The sequence below is a fragment of the Labeo rohita genome, chromosome 16, assembly GCF_022985175.1.
Source record: "Labeo rohita strain BAU-BD-2019 chromosome 16, IGBB_LRoh.1.0, whole genome shotgun sequence".
NCBI classification, from domain to species: domain Eukaryota; kingdom Metazoa; phylum Chordata; class Actinopteri; order Cypriniformes; family Cyprinidae; genus Labeo; species Labeo rohita.
The window spans coordinates 31,368,169-31,395,668 of record NC_066884.1 but is presented as its reverse complement, the minus strand read 5'-3'; the positions used below and the strand labels follow the sequence as shown (position 1 = coordinate 31,395,668).

Genomic DNA, 27,500 nt, shown 5'->3' with positions numbered 1-27,500 from the left:
GGCTAACCCACACAAACCCACTATTCCCACCATCGTTCTGGCCAACGTACGCTTTTTAGACCATAAACTGGACTACATCTGACTATTATGTTCATCTCAGAGGACTGTAAGAGACTGCTGTGTTTTTGTGTTTACGGAAACATGGCTCAGCGACAGTGTTCCGGACCACGCCGTTCACCTCGACCAGCTAACACGCAACCATGCAGACAGAGTTGTCGTCGCGGGAGGCAAGACCTGCGGTTGGTGGGCTATGTGTTTACATCAATGACGTCTGGTGTTGCCGCAATGTTGCTGCGGTATGCAAATACTGCTCACCAGTGGTGTTCATGGTTATTAAGTGCCAGCCATTCTATCTACCAAGGGAATATACAGCCATACTGCTTTTCGCTGTGTACATCCCTCCCAGCTCCAACAGCAACAACAGGAGTGATGCACTGAATGAACTGTACCAGCACATCAGTGAGCAGCAGACAGCCCACCCATCTTGGCTGGGGATTTCAACCATGCAGACCTAAAGAGTGTGTTCCCCAAAATACAGCAACACATAGACTTTCCAACACGGGGAAATAACACACTGGACCTTGTTTACACCACCCAGAGAGGAGCTTACAAGGCTTCCCCCCCCCCCCCACATCGGTGCCTCAGGCCACATTACTGTCATGCTAATGCCTGCTTACAGACCGCTCGTTAAAGTCACCAAACCAGTTCATAAGCAGATACAAGTGTGGCCAGAGGGGTCTTCAGAGGCTTTACAGGACTGCTTCAACACCACAGACTGGAGTATGTTTAAGCAGGCTGCCACATACAACATTACCATTGACCTCCAGGAGTAGGCAGAAACTGTTAAAGCCTACATCAACAAATGCCCTGAAGATGTAACAATCACCAAAACCATCACTGTTTGTGCCAATCAAAAGCCATGGCTGACAGGGGAGGTCTACAGCCTCCTGAAGGCTCTGAACGTTGCCTTCAGAGATGGAGATGAGAGATGGCAAGCCTGAAGACAGCTAGGGCCAACCTGTCCTGTGGCATCAGAGAGGCTAAGAGACAGTACTCCAGAGGGATAGCCCATCGCTTCAGTGACAGCAGAGACACATGGAGCCTATGGTGGGGGTTTCAGACCATCACAGATTACAAGCCTCCACCACAGACCTGTGACAGCACTATCTCCCTGCTGAACAAGTTAAACACCTTCGCTCGCTTTGAAAAAAAAGCTAAAAAAACAGCACCACTGCACAGAAGACCCCACCTCCTCCTGGTGACCAGGTGATGACTCTGTGCCCGGACAGTGTGAGGAGATCCCTCAGCAGGATCAATGCGGAAAAAGCTCCGGGTCCTGACAACATTCCCGGTCACGTACTGAGAGAAGGTGCAGTGGAACTCACTGAAGTTTTCACAGATATCTTCAACATCTCTCTTAACCAGGCTTTCAAAGTTGTTTCAAAGCCACCACCATCATTCCGGTCCCAAAAAAGTCACCTCCCTCCTGCTTTAATGACTACCATCCAGTTGCACTTACTCCCATCCTCATGAAGTGCTTCGAACGGCTAGTCATGCAGCACATTAAGTCTGTCCTGCCCCCCCTCCCTGGACCCCTTTCAGTTTGCATATCAGTCCAACCGCTCAACCGACGATGCCATCTCCACTGCACTCCACTCAGCACTCACACATCTGGACAAAAGACTGCTACGTTCGTATGCTGTTCATAGACTTCAGTTCAGCATTCAACACTATCATCCCCCAACAGCTCACTCAAAAACTGGTCCAGCTGGGACTCAACACCTCACTGTGTAACTGGTTGTTGGATTTCCTGATTGGAAGACCACAAGCAGTACGGGTCGGCAGTGACACATCCAGCACCATCACTCTTAACACAGGGGCCTCTCCTCTTCACTCTGCTGACCCACGACTGCGCTCCGTCACACAGCTCCAACCTCTTCATCAAGTTTGCAGACGACACAACTGTGGTGGGTCTCATTAGCAACAATGATGAGACTAACTACAGAAGCGAGGTGAGCCGCCTGGACGGGTGGTGCAGTGACAATCTCTCTGAATGTGGAGAAGACGAAGGAGATTGTTGTTGACTTCAAGAGAGCGCACGCTCAGCATGCTCCTCTGACCATCAACGGTGCGTCTGTGGAGAGAGTGAGCAGCACAAAGTTTCTGGGTGTGCACATTACTGATGATCTCTCCTGGGCGAAAAACACCACTGCACTGGCCAAGAAATCACAGCAGCGTCTCTACTTCCTCCGCAAACTAAGAAGAGCAAGAGCACCAGCCCACATCATGTGCACCTTCTACAGAGGCACCATCGAGAGCATCCTGACGAGCTGCATCACTGTGTGGTTTGGCGCCTGCAATGCTTTGCGCCTGCAAAATACATACATTTAATTGTTTTGTTTTTTTATTGTTGTTGTTTTTTTTTGTTTGTTTTTACATTTTTGATGCATCTAAAAACGTCACACCACTGATATTACCTAAGAAGTTAAAGTAAATAGGCTACGTTAGAAAACTGTGCGCTTTCAAGGACGCGCATTTAATACATGGGCAGAATGTTGTCGCACACCGGATGGGAAGCGCAGAACAACTCACAGGTATTACACCCAATTCAAGACAGCAGTCCAAAATGGTTAATAAAGTTCAAATAAGGAATTAACAAAGTTGCATCGATTAGTTTTAAGTTACGGTGTTTGACAAAACAGAGCAAACAGAAAGAAAAACAAATTTAAAAAAAAAAATCTTTCAGCCTAGGATAAAGTCATCAACATTAACAATAATTTGGGAAAAATAAAATGTGATTTTTATGTAACTATGTAAGTGGCATCCTGGAACAGCATCCTGAGTCGCCACGGACAATCTTTAGGCCTTTTTCTGCTTCCCTGTTACGCTGCTGTTCTGTTGGTAAAGCGTAAGCGGTGCTCCCCTTACCTTTGTGGGTAACCTCTGAGCATGTTGCTCCCGAATGAGCATTTACGACCATCGCTTATTGGATCCTCCGCTCCTTGAAGCTCCACTGAGCAGCAGCCTCAGGTCATTAGGCCTGTTTTTGCCTCCCTGTTAGGCTGGTCTCCTTATTGGTCGAGCATAAGCAGTGCTCCCTTCGAATTAGGGGGTTTCCTTTGGGCATGCTGCTCCCGATTGAGTGTTGAGATCACTTTTTACCAGGTCCTCTGCTCCTTGAGCCCCATCAAGCAGCGGCCACAGGTCATTAGGCCTCTTTCTGCCTCCCTGTTAGGCTGCTCTCTTTCTTGGTTGAGCCCAGTGGTGCTCCCCTTATCTTAGAGGGTCACCTTTGAGCACGCCACTCCCAGACTGAGTGTTTGAGTTCCTCTCCTATTTTGAGAGTTGGGCCTCCGCTCCATTGAGCTCCAATGCCAGGTTGAACTCTGCCCCCCTGGCGGACTTAGTTGTGGTCAAGCTATCAGTGCTCCCCTCACCATAGAGGGTCACCTGTGAGCACGCCGCTCCCTCCTGAGCTTCTGTGAATTCTTCTCATTCGAATGTTGAATCTTTTGCTCGATGGGTTCCGCCGGACAGCCAGGCTGACAGCTTTGCCTCCCCATGTAGGCTGCTCTCTTGATGTGCCCAGCAGCGCTCCCCTCACCCTGAGGGTCACCTATGAGCATGCCACTCCCTTCGGGCCATCGGAGTTTCCCAATTACCTGAGAGTCGAGTTCTTCACACTAGGCCTCTATGAGTCAGCAATTTCAGGTCGTTAGGTCTTTTCTGCCTCCTTGATATGCTGCACTTGTGGGTCAGCTTGTAGTGCTCCCCTCACGCTAGAGCGTTATCTATGAGCACACTGTTTCCATTTCGAGACCAATCCCTCTCGATCTGAGAGCAGGATGCTACGGCCACTGTTTACGTATGAGCACATGCTCTGGAGCCTCTCCGGCAGGTTTCCTAGACCTGTCTGAGTATCGGCCTAAGTAAGGGGTTACCCCTTAAGAACGGTGTTTCTAAAATCTATGTTATGGTAGGTACACACGCTGTCCTCCTGTGCAGTTTCTCAAATCCACACGGTGGTAAGTGTGCACACTAGGCACCTTGCGCACTTTTCTAAAATCCTGTATGGTATGGGTTACGCACTGAACCTCGTTTCCATTCTCTGAGTTGGCTCAGGCCACGGTTTTTCCTCCTTGGGCCCCACTCCACTTATGTATACCTGTTGAAACTTCTTGAGCATCTGCTACCTAGGACCTGTCGAGGTAGCTCCTAGGCTAAGCTCCCCTAAGTAACAGTATTTCTAAATCCATGTTTATGGTACGTGCACACACTAGCTTCTGTGCTCTTTCTAAAATCCACATCATGGTAAGTGTGCACCCTAGACACCTTGCACATTTTTCTGAAATCCTGTATGGTATGGGATACGCGCTGCAACCTAATTCCCATTCTCTGACTTGGTTCAGGCCTCGGTTCAGCTTGGGCCCCACTCCACTAATGTATCCTCACTGATACCTCTTGAGCAGGGTGTTGCTACCAGGAATCTGTCGAGTCAGTTCCTCTGATCAAGCTCATCCAGAGCTGACAGGCCAGGGTCTAGTTAAGACCCTAGATGCTTGGCCATATCCCCTTACAGGAATCTCTTTGTTTCTGATTCTAAGCTTTGAGCTGTGCCCTGAATTCAGGCTTCCTCAAGCCCAGCCTTTAATGGGTATGTTCTTTGGGCCAAGCAGCTCAGGCCTTTGGCCGAAGGGGATAATGTCACTGACAACTGTCAGGGTGTCCCAGGGGCAACTCCCATTATGTTGGTAGAGTTGGTACTTAGTGCTCGCCTTGGTGCTTGGCATGCACTCCCCTCAGCATGGCAGCGTGGGTATCAGGGTTGGGGTCAATTCAGGAATGAACTCAACAATTCCAATTCAAAGAAGGAAATGGAATTGGAATTGGAATTCAACAACAATTACAGGAAACAGAGTTGGAATTGAATTGGAATTACAGGAAGTGGAATTCAATTCAGGGAAATTCCACTGAATTCCGTTTATTGCTGTTTCTGAACATTTATTTGTGATTGCATTTAGAGACATACATTTGAACTTTATTTATGATGCTTTACAAATACCAAGTAGTGTATGAAATAGAGTTGATCAAATGCAAGTAAATAAAAATGAGAACTGTACATTATGAATTAATAATTGAATGACAGTGGTGATAAGTTTCTGGATGTACTATACATTCAATATATAGTATATAGATTACCACATGAGTCATGTTCATTCATGTATTTCATTCACTTTTTATTGCATCGAATTATCATAATTTCCTGAAATTTGGCATCGCTAAGACTGCATCTCTCAGGACGCAGTGTCTCGTTCCCTTCTCAGGGAACCAGTGTTATATATGTAACCTGAGACGTTCCCTTTCGAGGGAACTTTGAACTGTGTCCTCTAGAGGTCGCTATGGGGAACGGTTATACCCATGCTGCCATGCTGAGGGGAGTGCAAGCCAGACAAAGAAGGCGAGCACTAAGTATCAGCTTCACCCAAGTAGAGGGAGCTGCTCCAAAAGACGTCCAGGTGGCTGTCAGTGACATAATCACTTCGGCCAAAGGCCTGAGCTGCATACCCAACAACTTACTTGTAAGGACATGTGGCCCAAGGTTTCGGGCCGAACATCTCAAGAAAGGGTATGAAGCTAAATGCGTGATCCCCACCATACAGGATTTTAGAAAAAACACAAGAAGCTAGTGTGTGTTCTTACCACAACGTGGATTTTAGAATCAAGTCTGAACACTGAAATACCATTCACAAAAAGAGGCTCTGGGAAGCAGAGAACACAAATCCCAAATAGGGAGGTTCTAAGCCTTCAGGGAACAGAATCATGCTCAAAGTGACTCTTCTGTAAAAAGGGGAGCACTGCAAAGCTCAATATTGAGCGGCCTGAATGGAATGCCCCGGAGCCAAGGAAGTAAATTCTCTTAGGATAAGAGGAATCTGGTTGCTCAACAGGGAACAGGGAGCATGCTCACAAGAGACCCTCATCTTTCAGAGGAGCAAGAAGGGAAAGCCCCACCAGGGGCTACCACCTGGAATAGCCAGACCCATAGGTAGCAGAGGCCCTTCTCTCGATATAGAGAGGTACCTATGAGCTCCAATTAGGAGTGACATGCTCACAGAAGACCCTCAGTGAGGGGAGCATTGTCAAGCTCATGCAGTGTCAGGAGAGACATCACAGGGGCAAAGAAAGAGGCCTAAAGACCTAAGCTGCTGTCTGTGGAGCTTCCAGGAGACCAGGCCTATAAAGCCTTAATGGGTCAGTGCAGCCTCCACACAATCAGAGTGGCGAAAAGCGAAACACATCGCGCGGCTGATTTATCCGATGAGATTGTAACACAAGCTCAGTCCTAATAACTAAGGCGAGCATTTAGCAGCCACAGGGTAGATATCCCGCCAACAGTGGGGACGACCTGTACGTTCTGCCCAAGAATGGTGTGCTTAAATGACCCTATTAGTGAGGGAAGCACTGCTATGCTCATCTCCTGACAGGAGAGGTACAAGGGCGGAAAATGAGGTCTAGTGACCTAGGCTGCTGATTCTATAAAGCTCCAGGAGGCCTTTAATATCCAAATGAAGTACACTGTAAAAAACAATTTGCTGAGTCAACTAAAAATAATTTGTAACCTGTCTGCCTTAAAATTTTATTCAACTTTAAAAGTTAAATTATACTAAGTGACAACTTAGATATTTGAGTTCAACTTAAAATTTTAAGGCAGGTGGGTTACTTACCCATCTGTTAAGTTTAGCAAACACAAATATCTAAGTTGTTACTTAGTACAACTTAACATTTCAAGTTGACTAAACTTATTTTAGTTGACTGAACTTAAAATTTTAAGGCAGCAGGGTAACAAATTATTTTAAGCTGACTCAACAAATTATGTTTTTTTTTTTTTCACAGTGTAGTACAACTTCCATACACAATAATGTGACAGAAGTAGAGACACATTGGGCGGCACGTTGAACGTTGGGAACGCCTCGCCTTGACCACCTTCCTCAAATCTTGACGACCTCCCCTCGGCCCGCGCCATCTCCTGAAACCACCCGCAGCCCTTCTCTTTCTTCCTGAGGTCTGCCAGGTTTACCCAGAGCTGCCTCTCCGTAATTACCATGGCCGCCGTAGATCTGCCCATAGCAGTGGCGGCCTGCTCGGAGGCCCAGAGAGCCAAATCCATGATATGGCGCAGCTCTGCTACCTCGTCAGGGGAAAGCCCCTGGCCCTTGTCCAGGTCTTTCAGCAGGTCAGCCTGATAAGCCTGAAGCACTGCCATTGTGAGCAAAGAAGCCACAGCCTGACCCGCTGCCACGTATGCCCTGCCATTCAAAGAAGATGTTCGCTGAAGGGGCTCAGATGGCAGCGAGGAAGCCTTAAGAGATGATGTTTCACCTAAGGGGGATTGCTAGCTAGCGTCTCTTCAATAGGAGGCATCTTCTCATAGCCTTTTTTTGCGCATTCCATCAATATTAGCATAACTAGTATGCTGGAACTTATGAATACTAAAAAATGAAAATGGCTTATTCCACGCCTTCACAACCTCCGAATGGAGATCGGGAAGGAATGGAAGGCTCACTTGAGCTGGGGGGTTATGGTCAGAAAGAAAACGCTCATCGAGACAACCCCGCGGCACCACCTTCTTAACCTGCTTCCACGGCAGATCCAACCTTGTCATGACGCGTTCCATAACCTCCAAAAGCTCATAGTACGCAGGGCAGGAGGTTTGAGAAGATTTAGATTCCATTTCTTCATCTAACAACTCCTGTGAGTGAAATCACATCGTCATCATCCAACAGCTCACTCTCGTCCCCGACCGACGAGCGAGAAAGGGGAAACCCTTATCGAGTTTATCGAGACCCACCTGCGATCCCCACAAGCTCAGTTTCCTCCGCACCTCAGCAGCGGCGGGTCCCGAACCGCGGGGAGCCGATGGCTGTCCCTCTTTTCGGGGATTCTTCATAGGAAAAAGCTCACAATGCATGCAAACCGCCCCCCTCAAGGACATCGCGTGCGTGCTCTTCACCCAAACATATGACGCAAAGATTGTGTGTGTCATCTGGTGTCAAGAAACGAGGACACAGATCCGCACGCTTTCTAAACGCCTTGCTAGTGCTTAGATGCAGCTTCAAACAAAACAGTCGCTGAAGACGAAGAAGAGGATGTTGTGTTCGACTGTGACGACATAGGCTGTCGCTGGCCAGTACTGTGTAGTTTTTGTATGTAAGCTTCAGACACGGGTCACAAAGGAGACGCTCCCCATAGCGACCTCTAGAGGACGCAGTTCAAAGTTCCCTCAAAAGGGAACCCTTATCATGCAGTTCAGCTCATATTCTGGGGTCATCTGCTTGCATGTACACAGAACATATTTTGTAATAATTTCTATAGCATATTTGGTCTTTTTTTTAACACCGTCTTTATTAAGCCACATTTTCTTTATGGAAAAAACTTAACGTGAAATTTAGTGCTTTCTGTTCATATTCTGGGCTTTCCTGCTTTCCTGTATGTATAATTTATTAAACTGTAAACCAAATTCTTATTTTTTTATACAACTTAGTCCATTAATTAAGCTTTTTTTTTTTTTTTTTTTCCCTATGGGGGATGGCTTAACGTGCAATTTTAGTCAGTTACATTTATATTCTGGGCTATTCTACTTGTATGTATGCTTTATTAATAAGGTGTGTACTGAATTTGGTCCTCCAGCATTTCAGAATGTCCCAAAACCATGATAAGCACTGACTGTATTATACTATATTATACCTGAGTTCAAGTTCAAAATAAAACTCTATGAATTGTGCCATTGTGAACATACAGAGCTGTATGAACCACAAGTAAACAGAAAGTGTTTGTCTGAACTTCTAAAAACTTCTAAACATATATCTTTGGGAATAAATAAAGGTTTTTCCTCTCTGTTAGTGGTTGAACAAACAAATGGTTCCAATCAAAACTTAGACCACTGGTTCAGACTGTTGTACTGTTGCACTAGTTGAGATGTTCAAACAAATAGGACAATGTTCTGAGTGTACCACAGAGTGTTTACACAGGAGAATTTTACCATTTTATATTAGGGGGCCTTAACTACAGTGTACTAATTGTGTTTATATTGTATTGCAAAACACTTTACAAAATGTGAAAAGCGGTGGGACCCAGGGAACTTGCCGAAATCACAAAAGAATCACTGAACAAACTTAATGTTGTAACAGAATGAATTTGAATGTAATTTATAAGACTTTACTAAATGTTTAGGATACGCATTTGCTCTAGAAATTCTGTGCAGCTTCAGTGATAACACAGATTTAACAGACTACAACAATCGTGTTGAACTGTGGCTGTGTGATGTGGGCTGAGAGAAATGTTTGAGTATTAACAAACGATTGGAAAGTCATCAAATATAATAATGTCCTTACACATTACCTAAAACTGATAGATAATTGATATAGTAAATGCAATCCCCCCCCTCATGTATAGCGGATGCCATTCATAATGCAGCGGGCTATGGTATCAGTGGTGTGAATGAAAGGGGAGAAGTGTGCTGGGACCACATCTCCAATGTTCGCATCTGGAAAATAGAGGTTTGTTAACTACTTTTAAAAAGGCCAAGCAAACGGTATATTAAGTACAGCATTTTTTAATGGTACAGAGGGGCTGTGAATCTTTCTTAGTAATTATGAATTATAAAACAAATCTTTTCTTTATCCACAGACAGCAACAAGTTTTAAATCATTTATTGACAACTGGAATATACAGACTGCTCTTTGGCTAAAAAGGTATGTTTTAAATGTAATATTTATATTTTCTTTCATAAATTAGTCAAATGATCTGTTGCTTTTGACAAGAAAATGTAATTGTAAAGTTTTCAGTCTCTTAAAAAAGAACAAGTCTTAGCTAATTTGTTTATCAATAGAGGTGTGTCTGCGCAGCTATTAAAGTCATAAGACATGATGCTTATACATCATGTCCGAGAGCAAAACAGAAACATACAGAGTAATGTAAATACAGTAATGCATATGCAACATGTCCAAAACTAGTCAAGACATGGAGGACATTCCCTGAAGGGAAGGAGTCAGTAGCTGTGTTAGTTGCTGAAGCTATGGGAAGCTTTTTTTTTCTGGAGTGATCATCTCTGAAGCCTATATACCATCATGGCAGTTCACTGGAAAATAGTCATACTACACAACTAAATCTGAATGCGGGTGTCACCTTGTTGCTGATTTTGCTCCCCTCAGTCAGCCTGTCACACTCACTGATTCAGGAACAGAGACTGTAACATAAACTGTTGTAAGGGACTGAATTGGGATGTCATTTATGGAATAGCTTTACCCATTTTCATGCAGTTTCAGTGATAACATGAATAAAATTCTCCTTCCCATCCTGCATTCAGTGGAGAGATCACACTGTTCCAGCACAGATAAGTGCTGTGCTCCTCCCCTGGGCACACCGACTAAAAGGGCAATTTCCTACAGCTTGCACAGTCATTGAGTGTCTCACGAGATATCTTTCCGACTGGGTGCGGTAGCTTTTTGACCTCTGACGACGGTCATGATCGGTGTCTCACAGGCTACACTAAGGTCGCGGCTCTCATTTATAATGAGGCTCCCCTCGCCCGCTACCAGCCCAGTTTGTCAGGTCGAAATGACTCTGTGGCTGTGCTGGTTAGAAGCAAGGGTGACCTAAGGGTTACGGTCAGGAATGTTCCACTGGGCCAGCCCCCATGGAAGTCTTCTCCCACGGAAGCTTCCAGAAGATGGCACCGGTTCATCCCACGGTAGACCCAGCATCTCTTTTGGGGCTCCCGAAGAGGACAAAATGTCTAATGCTGCATCAGAGGTCCTACACCACCCGTTCGCGTTTGAGCTCTTCCCTCCTCACTACTCTTGATGGTGGGGCGGCTAGGGGGTACGTTGTAGGGTAGTTCTGACTCGGGGGTTATGCAGGAATTGCGTACGTTGAACGATTATGCTCTCCGGGCGATGAAGGTCATCGTGTGGTCCCTTGGTGAAGTGATGTCTACCTTGGTAGTCCAGGAGCACCATCTCTAGCTGAACAGGTTTGCCAGGTCTCCGCCCAAGTTCAGGGGCGTCCTTTTCACTTCTGTCCACTCGGACAAGGATGCCTCTGTCCTGCGTGTGGAGATTGCGATTCTCCTGGTGAGGGACGCAATAGAGCCTGTCCCTCCTGCCGAGATGAATACAGGATTTTACAGTACCTATTTCATCGTACCCAAGAAGAATGGTGGGTTACGGCCAATCCTAGATCTTCGAGTCCTGAATCAGTCCCTTCACAGGCTACTGTTCATGATGCAGAAATGCCCACTTTCTTGCATTCAGCACTAGGATTGGTTCAATTGGTATCAGAATGAAGTCCTCCCTTTTGGGCTATTCTGTCTCCCCGCATCTATACCAAATTAGCAGAGGGTCCCCTTTCCCCGCTTTGGGAGAAGGGTATCCGGATCTCAATGACATATTAGCTTACTCACAAGATCTGTTGTGCGCGCACAGGGATCTGGTGCTTCAGGATCTCTGCCATCTGGGGCTTTGGGTCAACTGGGAGAAGAGCTAGCTCTCCGCTGTGCAGAGCATCTCTTTTCTCAGTGTGGAGTTGGATTAGGTCAATCCATTATATTAGATTCAGCTATAAAGCAGCTCTACAGAAGACAACAGTGTAATTATTCAGCTCAATTCAGTTTGGGTTTTGTTCTCATTTGATAGTGTCAGTGCCATCAAATTGATGATATTGCTTACTGTTAAGTGTCTTTTAAACTCCAGTTAAGCAAGCCAAAAGGCAGCAGTGGCAAGGAACCCAAACTTCATCATGTGACAAAAATGGAGAAAGAAATCTTGGGAGAAACCAGGCTCATTCTGTGGACCAGTTCTCTGCCCAAATTAGCAAATATGATGTGATTTTTAAAGAGGACCTATTATGCAAATTTAAGTTTTACATGCTGTTTGAACACTGATGTGTGTCCACAGTGAGTGTAAACAACCAGCCTATAATGATAAAAATCTTCCCAAGTCCGTTTTTTATAATCCCCATAATTTAGAAGAAGTGTCTGAAAATACACTGTTTCAGATTTTCCCCTACTGTGATGTCCAAGTAGAGGTAAGCCCCACTCATGACTATGAATAGATCTGCTCTATTTTCATTGACCCTGCCCCGATTTTACTGCACGTTTATATTTTACATATTTACATATTGTCTGTACCACAAACATTACAAACATTGTTTTTGAATGTACAAATGATAGTCTCAAAGACTCTCTGCATATGAGCCATGGGGAATACAGTGGATGAATTTCATTTATAGAAGGAAATGTGCCAAAGAGTCTTATATATTTGTGCAAATCATTTTATGCCATACTGCTTCGTAAACAAGAGTCTATTCAATATAGGGAGCTGATTCTGAAAGATGGGTCAATACCAGCCATTTATGCTTGAACATCATATCCAGTGCAAGTAAGAACTGCCTCATATTTTCTGAATGTTTCCAAATCACATTTCCAGATGTTCTTGTTAGCATGTAGCTAAAATTACCACTGTCTCTGACTCTATTTACAGAGTGCAGAGCTATGTCTTTAGCTTTATCCCAAAAAAGAATCACTGTCTGCATATTTAATAAATATTTTCGGACAATTTGGCTACGTGAGATTATCTAGTTGCTGATTTGAAGTGCAAGGTGTAAAGGCTCCACCCTTTTCTGGAAAGGGAGGGAAGCACCAACTTATTTGCATTTAAAGGTACACACATGAAAACGGCATGTTTTTGTTCACACCCAAAGAAGGGTAAATTTGACAAGCTGTAATAAAAGATCTGTGGGGTATTTTGAGCTGAAACTTCACAGACACATTCTGGGGTCACTAGAAACTTATGTTACATATTGTAAAAATGGTAATAATAGGTCCCCTTTAAATTAGATTGGTAAGTCAGATGAATGTTATTACATAAGATTTTGCATAGATCTCTGCATAGATCTATGCTTGAAGACTGGGTTACATCAAACTGGCATTAGGTGGAAAGGAAAAAATATAGTCTGTCCAGCAGGTTGAAACATGAAGATAGAGTGGCCAGTTAGCCAATAGTAGATAGCTGGCTTGTCAATGGCCGAAAATTTTGAAGACCTATTTGGTTTTAGCTGGTCCTGGCATGACATGTTCATAGCTGGTCATAAGGATCTGTGATGAGGGATTTTCTAGTTGTTGGACTCTTCGCTGAGGATCTGTCCCGAGAGCTTGTCTCATCAAGATCTTTTCTGCTGTTAAGAGCTGTGTTATGGTCATTCCTGGGTACAGGATCATCATATGGTCTGGATACGGACTAGATCCATTTGACTATGCCAGTGGCCAATTTTTTGAGCCTAACCAAAAGACTGTTGTGGTCGATAGTGTCAAAGGCAGCACCATGGGTGTAAATTTCATCTTAACAGTAGGTGAGGACAATAAACACAAAATTTCCCATGAGCAATTTTTGCAAGGGAAACAAATAATACAGCCAAAATTGTACTTGTAAGGATAGATATGTGTACACAGCATGTGTACATAGCATGAAGACTGTGTTTAAATATGAGTTAGGTTCACCATGCAGTCATAAAATAATTTTATAATTATTATGTGTCCTCCACATAGTATTTTAGGTTTTGTGTGGGACTGAGGATGTTTCTTATTTAGATATCTTATTTTGAGTAAGGGGATACTGACCCCCCCAGTCAGCCCCCAATTTTTTTATTTTTTTATTTGTCATTACAGGGAGATTTAAAATCATCTGTAGTTAACAAATTCTCTAGAGAATGGCAGAATGAGCCTTTACTCTGTGACTGTTAATGGGTGTCAGAGAAAATCACTCCAGGGCAGAGTTATCCATAGCATCAACTACTGTTGCACCATCAAAGTGACAAAACTTGTTGTTATGGACAACATAGAGTGGAGGAGTTTTGTTGTCCATAAGCCCCTTTCACACAGTAATACCAGTAAATTGCTGTAAAATTACCGGGGCGACTTTCCCATTGAGAATGGGCAGCAAATTTCTATCTGGATACTTTCAATCGTTCTTGGGCCCTGTGCTCAAAGACCGATTGCTCAAATTGCTAAAAAAATTGCTCGTATATCATCAGCCTTAGATGACGTCTAGACTTCTTACGCTCATACTGGTAATCTCATTTTGCATTCATACAAAGCACATCGCACACCGGTAATTTACTGGTAATGTTAGATCTTCTCATACCGGTAAATTTATTCTGGCAATTTACTGGTATGAGAAGATCTAATATTACCAGTAAATTTTTGAAAAAGTCCTGTTCACACATGATCATTTACTGGTAAGTTTCCAGTAAGGACTGTATGTGTGAAAGGGGCTATAGTCTACTCAGAATCAAAGTTTCAAATACTCAATTTATGCTATTAGTTTACTGTTTTGATTCCTGGCTTGAGGTTTGCCTGTTCTGGTCCTCTCTCTCCTCCTTGTTGTTTCCTGTTTCTTCTACACCAGTGGTTCTCAATTCCAGTCCTCGCGCCCACACCCCCTCTCCACTCTGCATAGTTTGCATGTCTCTCTTGTTTAACACACCTGATTCAGATCATCAGCTCATTAAAAGAGAGCTCCATACATGAACTGTTTCGACTGACATGGTCCCTTCGCAGTCCCTTCACTCATTTCTCCCTGCTCCTTGAGCATCGGAAATTCATTGAAGTTTATTTCACTTCGGAACATTCATTTGTGCTATGCCAAAGCCTGCAGCATCTTCACACACAGATGAAACTTATTAGAGAAGTTTGAAGTGTGACATACCTCTGTAAATAAATACAATTTAAATTCACGTCTTGCACACTTTAATGCCTTTTAAATGGAACACATACGCTCTCTTCGAACTGGAATCATGATGGAATATCCTGTGATGCTCACTTTGCAGGGCACTTACGGTCAAATAGAACAAACATCTGAATAGATAAGAGATACACACAAAATGTGCAGAGCAGGGGGGGCGTGAGGACGAACCGCTAATCTATACTGTCATACCTAATAAAGGCATAAAAGTTCATAAATCTGACTTTAAAAAAAGTTTTCTTTCCAAACAATGTACAGTTCTTTATGATAAATTAAACTGCTATAATTATCTCACGTATGTGTATGTGCCTCAGCATATATCTGTTCAGTGTCATTTCTCACATGCTTTCATCTGTTATGCTTCAGTGTATGTTATGATCGAGCACCGTATTATCGAATGCCACTCACGTTTGTGCTGTCGGCCATCTGGCATGGAGTTTACCCAGGATACTACTTTACATTCATCACCGCTATACCCATCACCTTAGCAGCTCGCTCTGTAAGAGTCTCTCTTTCTCTCTCTCTCACACACACACACACACACGCAAATAAATTCTCCTCTAATGACACTGCAAGTTACTTACATTATTGTTATGTCATTCAAATCTAACTTGTGCTGTTGGGCTGGTTCCACTGCATTCTCTGTCATATTTTCGGCCATATGCATATGCAAAAGCTTTGAGTTTGTTGAAATATTTAAACTTTTGAGAATAGACTCTATGTGACTGCCTGTCCAGATGTGATGTATTCTGATCAAAACTTTAAATTTGTCAGGTAAGTTAAGTAAAAGAGGGTAAATTAAGTAAAATTATGACAAATATTGATATGATTCAAATGTGATGCAAATATTAAGAGTATTTGAAACAAAAACAACATGTTGAGTTGATTTATTGAACTAATGAAAAATGCATTGCATTACATAACAGTGCTGTAAAAATGACTCAATGTGACAAAGATGATAGATCCAAGTGCAAGTTTTTAATAAACACAACATGGTCAAAACAGGCATGGTCGATCTCCAAACAGTAATATCCAAGGGCAAGACAACAGTGTAAACCAGAAACAGGCAATGGTCAGGGCAGGCACCAAAACATCCACAAGAAACAAGGCAACAGTCCAAGGTCAAAATCCAAGAGAGCAGTCCAAAGTAACAAAATAAACAAGGCAATGAAACAAGGCAATGATGATGGCAAAGAAACAAGACTATGACAATGGCAATGAAACAAGGCTATGGTAAGCAAAGAAAACGCTCAGTAGAGTCCGCTACAGCAAAACAATACTTCGCAAAGGCCTGTTTGGCATGGCTATCCTTATATGACGGCCAAACAGGAAATAAGCAGAGGGAGCGTTAACAGTCAGTACTTAGATGAGGGCTCCCTCTGCTGGCGTGGGTGTTACAGAATCCCCTCCCTTAGGAGCAACTCCTAGTGCTCAAAAAAAAAAAAAAACAGTCCAGGAGGGTGGAGGAAAAGAGGTAGACCAGGGGATGGGATGGAGTAGAAGAGGGCCTGAAGACTGAGGCGGGCCTGGACTGTGGAGCAGAGGCACATAATGAAGCAGTGGAGGACCTGGAACATGGAACAGTGGCAGACTTTGGAAGCATCAAGGACCTAGACCGTACAGCAATGGCAGACTGTGAAACCATTGAGGACCTGGGCATCCATTTTGTGAACAGTCTCATGAGTGGTAGCCATTTTATAAACAGTCTCTGGGTCAACCGCCATTTTGTGAACAGGTCCTCATTTGGCTGACATGTCGTTAACAGGATTTGGCTTGACAGACATGAAGTGTGTAGGTTCTGGCTTGGCAGACAGGACATGAGCAGGCCCTGGCTTGGCAGACGTGATGTGAGCAGACTGTGGCTTGGCAGATGTGATGTAAGCAGACTCTGGCTTGGTAGGCATGATGTGAGCAGGCTTTGGCTTGGCAGGTGTGATGTGAGCAGACTCTGGCTTGGCAGACATGGTGTAAACAGGCCATGGAGTACCAGGCATGACGGGAGCAGACTTTGTAGATGTGACTTGAACAACTTCAGACATGACGTGCAAATATACGGGTGTGGCAGATACTGGAGGATAGCAGGGTTCCTCATCAGCAATCCCCACAGTAAATGCAGAGCCACTCAACCTGGGTGCAAAGTAAATATATTGCTCTTGCGACCATTAAATGTAATATGTAATATGCTATGGGATTTTGTGGCATCTATGGTCAGGAGAAAAAAAAAATAAGGTTGGGGATCATCTTTGCCCTGGGGGGGCATCTTACCCCGTCCTACCCTACAGAGGAAAATTAATCGTGAATGCAATAAATTAAACGTAAACGCAGCTTTTGTGTCCTAATAGGTTTTTTTTACATATATACTGGCCCTTTCAGAAGTGGTGTCTGGAAAGCGAATATGGATTATTAAATTAATAATGAAAATGTGTGTGAAATGTTTTGAATTGAAATATTCACAGCTTTGACAACGTTGAATTGTATATTTGAAAGCCCCTAAAATTGCAAACTCTGAAAATACAATGCATTAAAATGCAAGCACTGTTAATGCAATGCATTTTTTTTGTGCAATTCAGCATGCTCTTTTGTTTCGAATACATTTGTTGTTATTTCACTTCCATAGTATTGCATCACAACAAATTTGAAAGTTCCATGGCATCATAGCTGTGGTAAAATGACTTCCTTGAAATGAACATTATATAAAGTATATACAACTAAGACCTTTGTGGAGAAGCCCTTTGTAAAGGGGATAAAACTTGTTTGCCTTTGTTGTGTGTGACCTGTGTTATAGCGTTTTGTTGCACTATATTATTATAGCTTGTTACTGGAAAAGCTACATTATTTTAAACAGTAGTTAATCTACTGACAAGGTATTTAAAAATGCTAAAATAATAGTGTTGGTACTTTTAGGCCCTGTTTCCAATTGGTATTACATATAATCAGTAAACACAAATGGACATGAGTTTCTAAATGTTCTGTGTATGGAAGGATACAAAATGCAACACTACAATGTCCCTTGTTTTCTTCCTACTTCTATTGTTTTGCCTACAAAGATTTTTAGCTTTTGAACAAAGTCAATGGGTCTCATTTACTAATATTTGCATGGATTATTTGTGTTTATATGCACATTCGAATTTCTCATGAAAATTTCCCACCTAAACGTTCTTCCTTTCACAACACATGCATATGCACATGAATTTGTTTTTAACCTTGTCCTAATGTTAAGGTGCCTTCATGCTGTCGTAATTACTGTGATGACAAGATACCAACTTGTAAAAAGTTTTACATTCAGGCAGAACTCGTAATTACAACTTGTGAACTGGGAATTTTCTGAGAGCTACAATTTGTACCACCACAGATTCATTTAGGTACTATGTTATAAGTGCAACTCTGAGTCCAAAGATCTGAACAGCTCCAAGTAGAACGTGACTTGTTGCCATCTCGAATGCAGCATTAGTGAATTTGGGGTATTCTGCATTAGCAGCCATGTGCACAAGGTTAGTCATTTGCCCAGACCATCTTCATATAAGGGCTTTCCCCACATGCTTTCAGCATTTTGTCACTCTCGCCAAAGATACTCCACACAACTCTGTATGAAGCTGTCTACAGAAACACTCTTGTGCTCTCTCTGATGAAGTAACTTTAAAATGAAATATACATTTTTTTCGTAATTATATATAATTATGTATATAATATATAACTATTCTTCTGAAACATACATTTTGTCAGAACTATACATACATTACATTGATTATTAAGATCGTCTAGTGTGTGATTTTTGCGTGCGTGTGCTTTCAGTATTTTTTCCTTAAATTTAGAATACATCTTAGTATGAACATTTTAGTGAATCATATGTTTGTGAAAACGTTTGTATGCAGGTTTTATGAACAAATTTGTGCGTACATATGCTTAGTGAATGTGAACCATTGTCTTTTTCCATTTCTCCTCACAACACGCATGGCAGTGTGAGTGATGCATTTATAAAAAATCACTGTTGCATAACTAGTTTGTGCTCATCATTCTCAGTCACACCTGTCAAACACCCTCCCACTCACTCACTATTGCATTTTGATTTGGTTTGATGTAATCAGGTGCGCAGAAACTTCCGGGAGTATTTTTTGTCTTCTCGGGGGCTCAAGATCTGTTATGATGTTGTGACCTGGGCTGCCACTCAGCTGACTGTCTGCTACACTGTAATGCCCTTCCTTCTACTTGCGGTGGAACCCACCATGCAGTATTACAGGTAAAAGCTCAGTTATGTGATTTGTGTAGTATAAAAATTGGCATTAAGTCTGGTCCACATTGCACCTTGTTCTGGTCAAGAGCTGTATATTAAGAAAAGGTGTTGTTATATAGTCAGCATATAAAATTACCAATCACAGTTTTTTTTTTTTTTTTTAATTTAATTTTGTTTTATTTTTTTGTGAATTTTAAGGGTGGGTAAATCTGAAATCATACCACACTGGGAATGTGGAATGCAACAAAGTTGTAGCTCTTCAAAATAATTGTATAGTAGTCCTTACAAACTCCTGTACAGACAACACCGAAGAATATGTGTATATACTGTTTAGGTAAGGAATAACTGATGTTGGGACACTGAATTATTAGAAAATAATGCACATCCAAGGTGATGACCTGTTTATTATTTTAAATCCATAACAGTGTACAGAACAATTGTTCTAGCAACAAGACTAACACTTTTCATCTACTTTTCTACTGTTAACAATGAGGCCCTCTGGTTTCATTTTACAGTAAATACAGTCAATAACTGAGGCACAAGATGATAGCAGTTGAGTTTAAATGAAACGAGCAAGAGTATGGAATAGGTCTGGTATGGGGTATAGAAACGGTTGGATGTTGTTGGGGATTTGATTGCATATGTTGTGCTCTTTCAGTTGATCTGCACCAAAACTGTGGAATTTAAGTTTCATCAGTTGTGCTCTGTTTCAGAATATGAATGCCAGATTAAAACAGATGATGTGTTATTCTTTGTAAGATGTACATACAATGATATACATTTTTTCTGTACTTAATATTACATACTACTACAACATGCCAAAACTTTAGAAACTGTCTTTTTAATTTTATGGCATAATGTGACAATTTTCTTTTGTAGTTTTTTTTTTTTTTCAGTTTGATGGTATATGTTTCAGGATGTTGTTTGTGCTGGTAAGACTTATCTTTCGTATTTTCTCTGTCCTTCAGATCAATGTACTTTCATGTGCATGTCATCAGCATTCTGGCTATGATCCTTCTGCCCAGCAAACCCAGTGGCTTCAAGCCTGAAATTCATGCCCGGCATTCCAACAATAATGTGAAGGAGAACTGAACCCTTCTGACCCTTCTGTTGTGTGTGTGTGTGTGTGTGTATGGACTGAAGAGCGAAAGCACTGACAGACAAAGGCTACTTTGTGTGAACAAAAAAAAAAAAAAAAGTTCAGCTGGGCCTTCGCTCACTCTCAGGCCACAACTGAGCTGTACACAAATATACACGGCATAACTCAGCAGGGATATAGTCCCTATATATAGATATGTGCAAATATCAATTTTGTCAGTTTTACTAAGTAAATGAACGCTGCCTAATTAAGTGTCTTTTAAAATAGTTTAACACTGTATTATATCTTAATTTGTGGTGTTAAGATGTAATTTTGACTATGTGAAATTGCAATGTAGTAAACACATAATGGCTATGAATAACAAATGAAAATACTACTGCAAATATTTACTAAAGAATAATTAAATTATAATAATGAAATTTGTTATAAACAGTGATGCCTAAATAAATATTACAGGTCTCTAAATAAATTAATGGCCATGGTCTGTGCACACTCTTTTTTTTTCTTCTTCTTCTTCTAAAACTCTAAGCAAGGTCACAGTCATGCAAGTTTCCATTAAACAACATCAGAAAGATGATTCCCTTCCAAACTGAGCATGCTACACAACTGTGCCTCACTGGTGGCATGATCTTTTTGACCCTTTTTGACAGTATTGAAGAAGCCACTTTTTAAATCATATTGTTTGTGATACCTTAACTGTGTCTTACAGAGATACCTAAAAACTCTTCTTCTATGTAGTGATTAGCTCAAAAGGGAAATATGCATAATTAACTATAATCATTTGTAACCAATAATATTATTTATATACCAGAAGTAACTGTAGGGTAAATGTTAAAACCTATTAAACTTACCAAAATCTACACTGAAACATTTTTAGTGCACATGATATCGTGTTATGTTAAAATAAAATATTATTTTTTACACAAAAATATTTGGTCACATTTTATATTAGGTGGTGTCGGAAAGGGTTAATTATAACTGTATGTGCACTAATTCAGGTAGGGTTGTGTTCACATTGGTGTGTCAGTAAGGACAACTGAGGCAGGATTCAGTTCCAGATTATAATAAGAAATTAGAAATTGACAGCACAGTCAGACCACAGGGCACTGCTTACTCAGAAGTCTCTAAACAATGGACATTTGTCTAGATGTGGTCTGAAAATAACAAAAATAACAATAAGCAGACAGTAATAATAATAACTTGTCATAATCAGAAAGAAACCATTATATAAAATAATATTCTTTAAGTATTAACCGAAATAAACATTATTGTAGTACTATGTAACGGTAAATGTAAAGAACAACATGTAACCGTCAATCCACACAATATACAATATGAAATACCGCAAATTTAGTGCTTACAAACATCACTTAAACTATGAAATAAAGTATTAAAACATAGTAAGGCGGCAATACGGCAGATTAACTTGACACGTGAATTGCTACCGCTGATCGAGTGGATAAACACACTAGCTGTAATATACTAGTAAAGTTATACAATCACATGCCAAACATAAATAAAGAGTCTCCTAGGTAAATACAGGAAAGCACACTTACATTGTTTCACTGACTCACGATAATAAATGTCCACTTTATGAAAAATTATCACTGATGTCCAGCCTCAGAACACATTATGCTCTTCTCTCTTCAGCAAGCGATCACAGGATGACATCACTCAGTAAAGAGATTGCTTATTGGCTATAATTTCTTAACACTGCCGCCCCCAAATATGCTAAGCATATTTGTCCCTTTGTAGGCTTAATCAGTTTGTGGGGGCCAAGTCTTTGGCAAGATCATTGTCATTTGAGAAGGCAGGGGGATCAAACGAGCAACAGGCCGATTGTAGGTCTTATCATTGATTTGGATCTCAGCAGTTCTGATCTGGCCGTCTGATCCAGGAAAGGTTTTCACAACCTTGCCCACTAACTATAAAGCACGAGGAACCTGAGGGTCTACAAGCATCACTACGTCTCCAGCGGATAGGTTCCCAACCTCTGAATGCCCACCCGTTCTCATCGATCTGCGTATAAATAACACGACTTTACACTTTCCAATTGCGTGTAATACATATGCCAAAGTCCAATTTTGCATGCATATGATACGCCAATCCTTCCCATTAACTTCTGTGGAGAGCAGATGCGTACAAATACCACGCAGCATCTTCTACGGCACTGACGTCACCAGCGAGGCTCGGTTTGCCCAGTTCACCTGATGCTTCAAACAGGTAGGAAAGGGCAACAATCTTTTCTTTTGTAATGAGATCATTATTTTAATTATTTCGGTGCTTCTGCGTTTTGTTACATGGGGTCATGTATTAAAATGGAAGCGCCTGCTTTCAAATTAGTTAGTAGAACAGTCGGCTGCTGCGTTAGCACAGCTGCTAACATTAACCTACCATTTATATTAGCCTAAGCTAACTTCTAACTGTTGCAGTTTTGAAATAGATAAATAACCATTTTAATCATGTGTCTCGTTCCCTTCTCAGGGAACCAAGGTTACGTGCGTAACCTGAGACGTTCCCTTTCGAGGAACTCAAACTGCGTCCTCTAGGGGTCACTATGGGGAACGGTTATACCCATGCTGCCATGCTGAGGGGAGTGCCTGTCATCATAGAGGCGAGCACTAAGTACCAACTCCCTAAGCTTTAAGGGAGTTGTCCCTGAGACGTAGTGACGGCTGTCATTGACATATCCCCTATGGCCAGAGCCTGGGCTGCATACCCCAAACTTACCTGCAAGGGGTCAGAACACTGGACCCGGGGTAGAGCCTGAAGCTTGGAAACAGAGGGTATTCCTTTAAGGGGATATGGTCAAGTGCCTAGGATTACCTAGGTTGGCCTGTCACCCAGGAGCTACCGCAGCTCTGCAAGGTTCCCTCAGGAGCCGTACTACAGAACACAAGTGGTAACTCCCTGCTCAAAGAAGTTGAGCGTGAATAAAGAGCGCGCTGGAACTAGACAGGAGGAACACCTGATCCCCCCAGGTGGGACGAGCTCTCAGAGACCCTTTCCGCAGAGAGAGGAGCATCATCGTGCCCTGTAAAAGAGGCCTTGGATAATGAGATCTGATCACGATGATCTGATATAAAGGGGAGACATCACCTCTATAAGACTGCATAGAGAGCAGTAGCGTCCCCAGCCCTCGGGCTGTGCTGCAGGTATTCTCTTAAGGAGGTATAAGCCTTTCTCACCCCAGACAGACCTGTGCTTACTGTCTTGATAGAAAGCATGGGCCCCGTTCTAGCAAGGCCCGCAGAACCTCGAGAACAAGGGCCAGGATTGTAGCCAAAGCTCCTCGGAGCACCCAAAAGAGTTTCTGCAGAAACGCCTCTGACTCATAAGTTGGTGAAACATAGCGTGGTCAAGCCCACTCCTCGGAGGAGCGACTCACTAGATCACCAGGATGGCATGGGAATAAGTTTGCATGATGAATAGGTGGAAACCCTGAAACAGATAGAGGGTCTCAGCCAGGTGGCCTCAGGCCCATGTGTCTATCCAAGGGTGTCCAGGAGCATCCTGCGAGAAAAGACTTCCGAAGAGCTTACCTGGAGGTAGGACCGTAGCCCTAGATGTAGTGCTGTAGTGGGGACCTGAAAGTCTCCCATTTCGATATGCCGAAGGCAGATCCACAGACAAGCAGGCCATAACCATAGTCGAAGACCAGAGGGGGGTGCTCGAAGAGGACGTACCAAAGGAAACACACGAGACAGGTCCCAGAACTACAGCATGGTTAGACACATAATAAGGGATCGTACTCACCCACCGTGGTTCCCACACATGACTCCAGTTAGCCAGGTAGAACTGCCCAGACTACCATAGTGGGTCATCTACTTATAACCCTAACAGGGGAGATAACACCATCTAGGCAGGGGCAAAGGGAGACCACAGCTTAAAAACCCTACGAAGGGGAGCAATCACAGAGTTAACAAAATGGGTATTTTAGATAGTCACAGTGCCTAGGAAGGCTACCAGAAGGGAACCAGCTGAGATTGACCTGACCACAAAGAATGGGCTATCTACCTACATCCCAGGCAGGGGAGACAGCACTTATCTGGCTAAGAGCTCAAAGAGACTGCTACTTAGAAACCCTAGGAAGGGGAGCGATCACCAAGCTAACACCTGGCTATCCTCAGATAGACGGCTCTAGGAAAGGCGTCAAACTGCCAAAATCACCAGCAGTGGGCTGTCAAACTATAAACCCAAAAAGGGAAGACAGCACCATCTCGGCAGGTTCCAGAAAGCTGCTATTAAGAACACCAAACAAGGGTCTTAATTAGCACTAGGGCTGTGCAAACAACCGGACGCGACCACTGCGCGCATCCCGGCAGCAACGCTGGTTTTGCGACTAGCCACAAGCCCCTACCACGCTGAGCCAGACGGCGTGGCACCCACCACACAGGGCCACAGCCCACCGACAAGCTGCGCAACACTGCGCAGTCCACCAGCGAACCACGGCATCGTGCAGCACATGCAGCCCCATCCGACAACAGGTGATGAAGACCCATGACCAACCATAGAACCGGCAATCGCATCCGACCATTCGCACAGCCCCAGCCAGCACATTGCTATCCTCAGACAGCTATGCTTTCCAGAAAGAGACAAGTTAACACACAGCTAGCCTCAGATAGCTGCACTTAATCACATAACTATGGAAAAATATAACCATCCTCAGATCGCTATACTAGGGAGGTCACTTTTTATTTTCTGTCCATACTCGCGAGTATTGGCAGAAAATTAACACCACAACCGCAACGCGCGGCATATGTTCAACCCCCTCGGGAGCTGAACATGCTCCGCCCACGCGCCAGACTCCCCCGGGAATCAGGCGGAACGGAGCCGCTACCGCGAATGCATTGTAAATGCCCGAGAGGCGAACATACTCATGCAAATCGGGTATAGAGAAGATTCACCTCCCTTCTTTGCGAATGCACATCCAGTTCCCTCGCGAGCTGGTTGCACTGCTCCTAACCACACACACACAGCTCGCAAATTTCGTGCAAGCGGCTACGAGAGCACGCCAGTCCCTCGCAAGAAATAAGCACTGAATGTGACGATCACATTCAACTCCCTCGAGAGCTGGACGCGCAGCTCGCTACCGCACACACAGTCCGCGAGCCCTGTGAAGCGGGTATGAGAACGTGTCTGCATCTCGCAACAAGCAATAAATGCGACGATCTCATCCAACTCCCTCAAGAGACGATTTTTCTCTTAATCCTCACCATACATGTGCAGCCCAAAAGCCGTATGAAAGGTGCGGGTATCAGAGCGTGCTTGCCTCTTGCAAGAGACAAGCAAAGAATAAAATGAGCGCAATAAACTCCCACAGGAGCAAAGAGCGCTTGCTCCTTACCACGCATCGTCACACGCGAGCCGTCCTTAAAACATCTGGTAAGAAAACATACACTCAATTCGAGCTTTTGGTTACAGACAAAAGGTCAGTGAAGACGAAGAAGAGAATGTTATGTTCTACCGGCATTCTTTAATACTGTAGTCGCACCGTTAGTGACGCACCGGCAGCGACGAGTCGCGCCAGGAGTGACGTCATAAGCTGTCGCCGGCCAACTCTGTTGATGTTTTTGTATGTAGGCTTCAGACACGGGTCACGGAGATGGCGTCCCCCATAGCGACCCCTAGAGGACGCAGTTCGAGTTCCTCGAAAGGGAACCACAATGCTTACCATGGTTTTTACCACTCTAAGCATAGTTTTACTGTGGTATTTGTTGTTAAAGCACAATAACCACAACACTTACAATGGTTTTACCACTGTAACTGTAGCTTTACTGTGATATTTGTAGTTAAAGCACAACAACCACAATGTTTACCATGGTTTTACCACTGTAAGCATAGTTTTACTGTGGTATTTGTTTTTAAAGCACAATAACCACAACGCTTACCATAGTTTTACCACTGTAACTGTAGTTTTACTGTGGTATTTGTAGTTAAAGCACAATAACCACAACGTTTACCATGGTTTTACCTCAGTAACCATAGTTTTACTATGGTATTTGTAGTTAAAGCACAACAAACACAACGTTTACCATGGTTTTACCATTGTAAGCATAGTTTTACTGTGGTATTTGTTTTTAAAGCACAATAACCACAACGCTTACCATAGTTTTACCACTGTAACTGTAGTTTTACTGTGGTATTTGTAGTTAAAGCACAACAACCACAACGTTTACCATGGTTTTACCACTGTAAGCATAGTTTTACTGTGGTATTTGTAGTTAAAGCACAATAACCACAACGCTTACCATGGTTTTACCACTGTAAACATAGTTTTACCAGTAACTGTGATTTTTACGGTATGCTATTTGTAAAGCACAGTTACTAGAATGCTTGTCACACCTTTACTTTTTTTTTTTTTTTTTTTTTCTGTGGTCCATCATTTTTATAATCTCATAATTTTGACCAATTCTGTCAGAAAGCTGCTAGAATTAACGGGGAACTTGAACTCGAAGCTCCCAGTGCTGATCTTGAAGAAGCTGTCAAGGAGGCTGAACAAGTCCTTCAATAATTCAACCTTTCACAGTAATGTTGAAAACATTTAGCTATAACTGATTTGCTTAAAAGCACACATCCTTATTTTATCTGTTAATAATACATTTTCTTTATAGTCGTTCCTCTTAAATATTTTGGTTACAGATTCTTTTTAGCACATTGTCTCAACATGTATATATTTCTCTTTGTTTCAGCTGAAAGGGAAGACCAAAAGAAGGTCTGTCATGGGATCTGAATTAGCCCATATTGTGCATTTATAGAAAAGACCAAAGGCAAACATTTCCAAAGGTATGTCAATGTTGGTCTGAGCATCTTGACTGAACTGTAGTGCAGTTACATTTTGCACAGCTTGCTCCACAGCCCCATCAGAAAGAACAACCAACAAAGTGTCATGTCGAACTCATTCATACAATTAACAGCAAATCAGCAAATTTATATAATATTGTACAAGCGTAGTTATGCAAAATTCTACGACTTTCACTCGTACTTTTGTCATTGGCCATTGCCTGAACTCTCATGCTAATTTTGCCCATTGTAAGTAGTCAGAGTGTTTGCATCATAAATTTTTTATTAAGTCCATTGTGTTCTTTCTTTATTAACCTTTTACAAATTGTCACCGTCTCTTCCCGTTCTAACAGTACATGATATCTTAAACTTAAAGTTGTTTACACCATGAACAAGAATTATGATAATAACTATTTTAGCATCTACACCAACAGACGATAACGTTCTGTTTACTGTTATACATGCTGCAGTTAGAGTATGTTGTTGTCTGCCATCTGTTGTTGTCAATGTTTTCTTGTTCATCATGTGATCAATTCTCTTTCTTCCTGTCTTGCAGGATTTCTCACAGACTACTAAGTCCTTCTTCATC

The 27,500-nt window shown here is 42.7% G+C and overlaps 1 protein-coding gene across 2 annotated transcripts in view; it reads left to right on the top strand.

Moving 5' to 3' along the window:
- The window catches only part of mboat1 (membrane bound O-acyltransferase domain containing 1), a 76,012-nt gene extending 55,399 nt beyond the window's left edge, over positions 1-20,613 (top strand). Inside the window, exons 9-13 of one of the 2 annotated variants that reach the window (XM_051132412.1) lie at positions 9,454-9,557; positions 9,688-9,752; positions 15,165-15,297; positions 18,884-19,035; positions 19,998-20,613. In XM_051132412.1, coding sequence (XP_050988369.1) covers positions 9,454-9,557; positions 9,688-9,752; positions 15,165-15,297; positions 18,884-19,035; positions 19,998-20,121 — 578 coding nt within the window. In that variant the 3' untranslated portion in view covers positions 20,122-20,613. The remainder of the gene's footprint in view (positions 1-9,453; positions 9,558-9,687; positions 9,753-15,164; positions 15,298-18,883; positions 19,036-19,997) is intronic. The other variant, XM_051132414.1, reaches the window with a different exon arrangement.
- Positions 20,614-27,500: the final 6,887 nt, after the last annotated feature.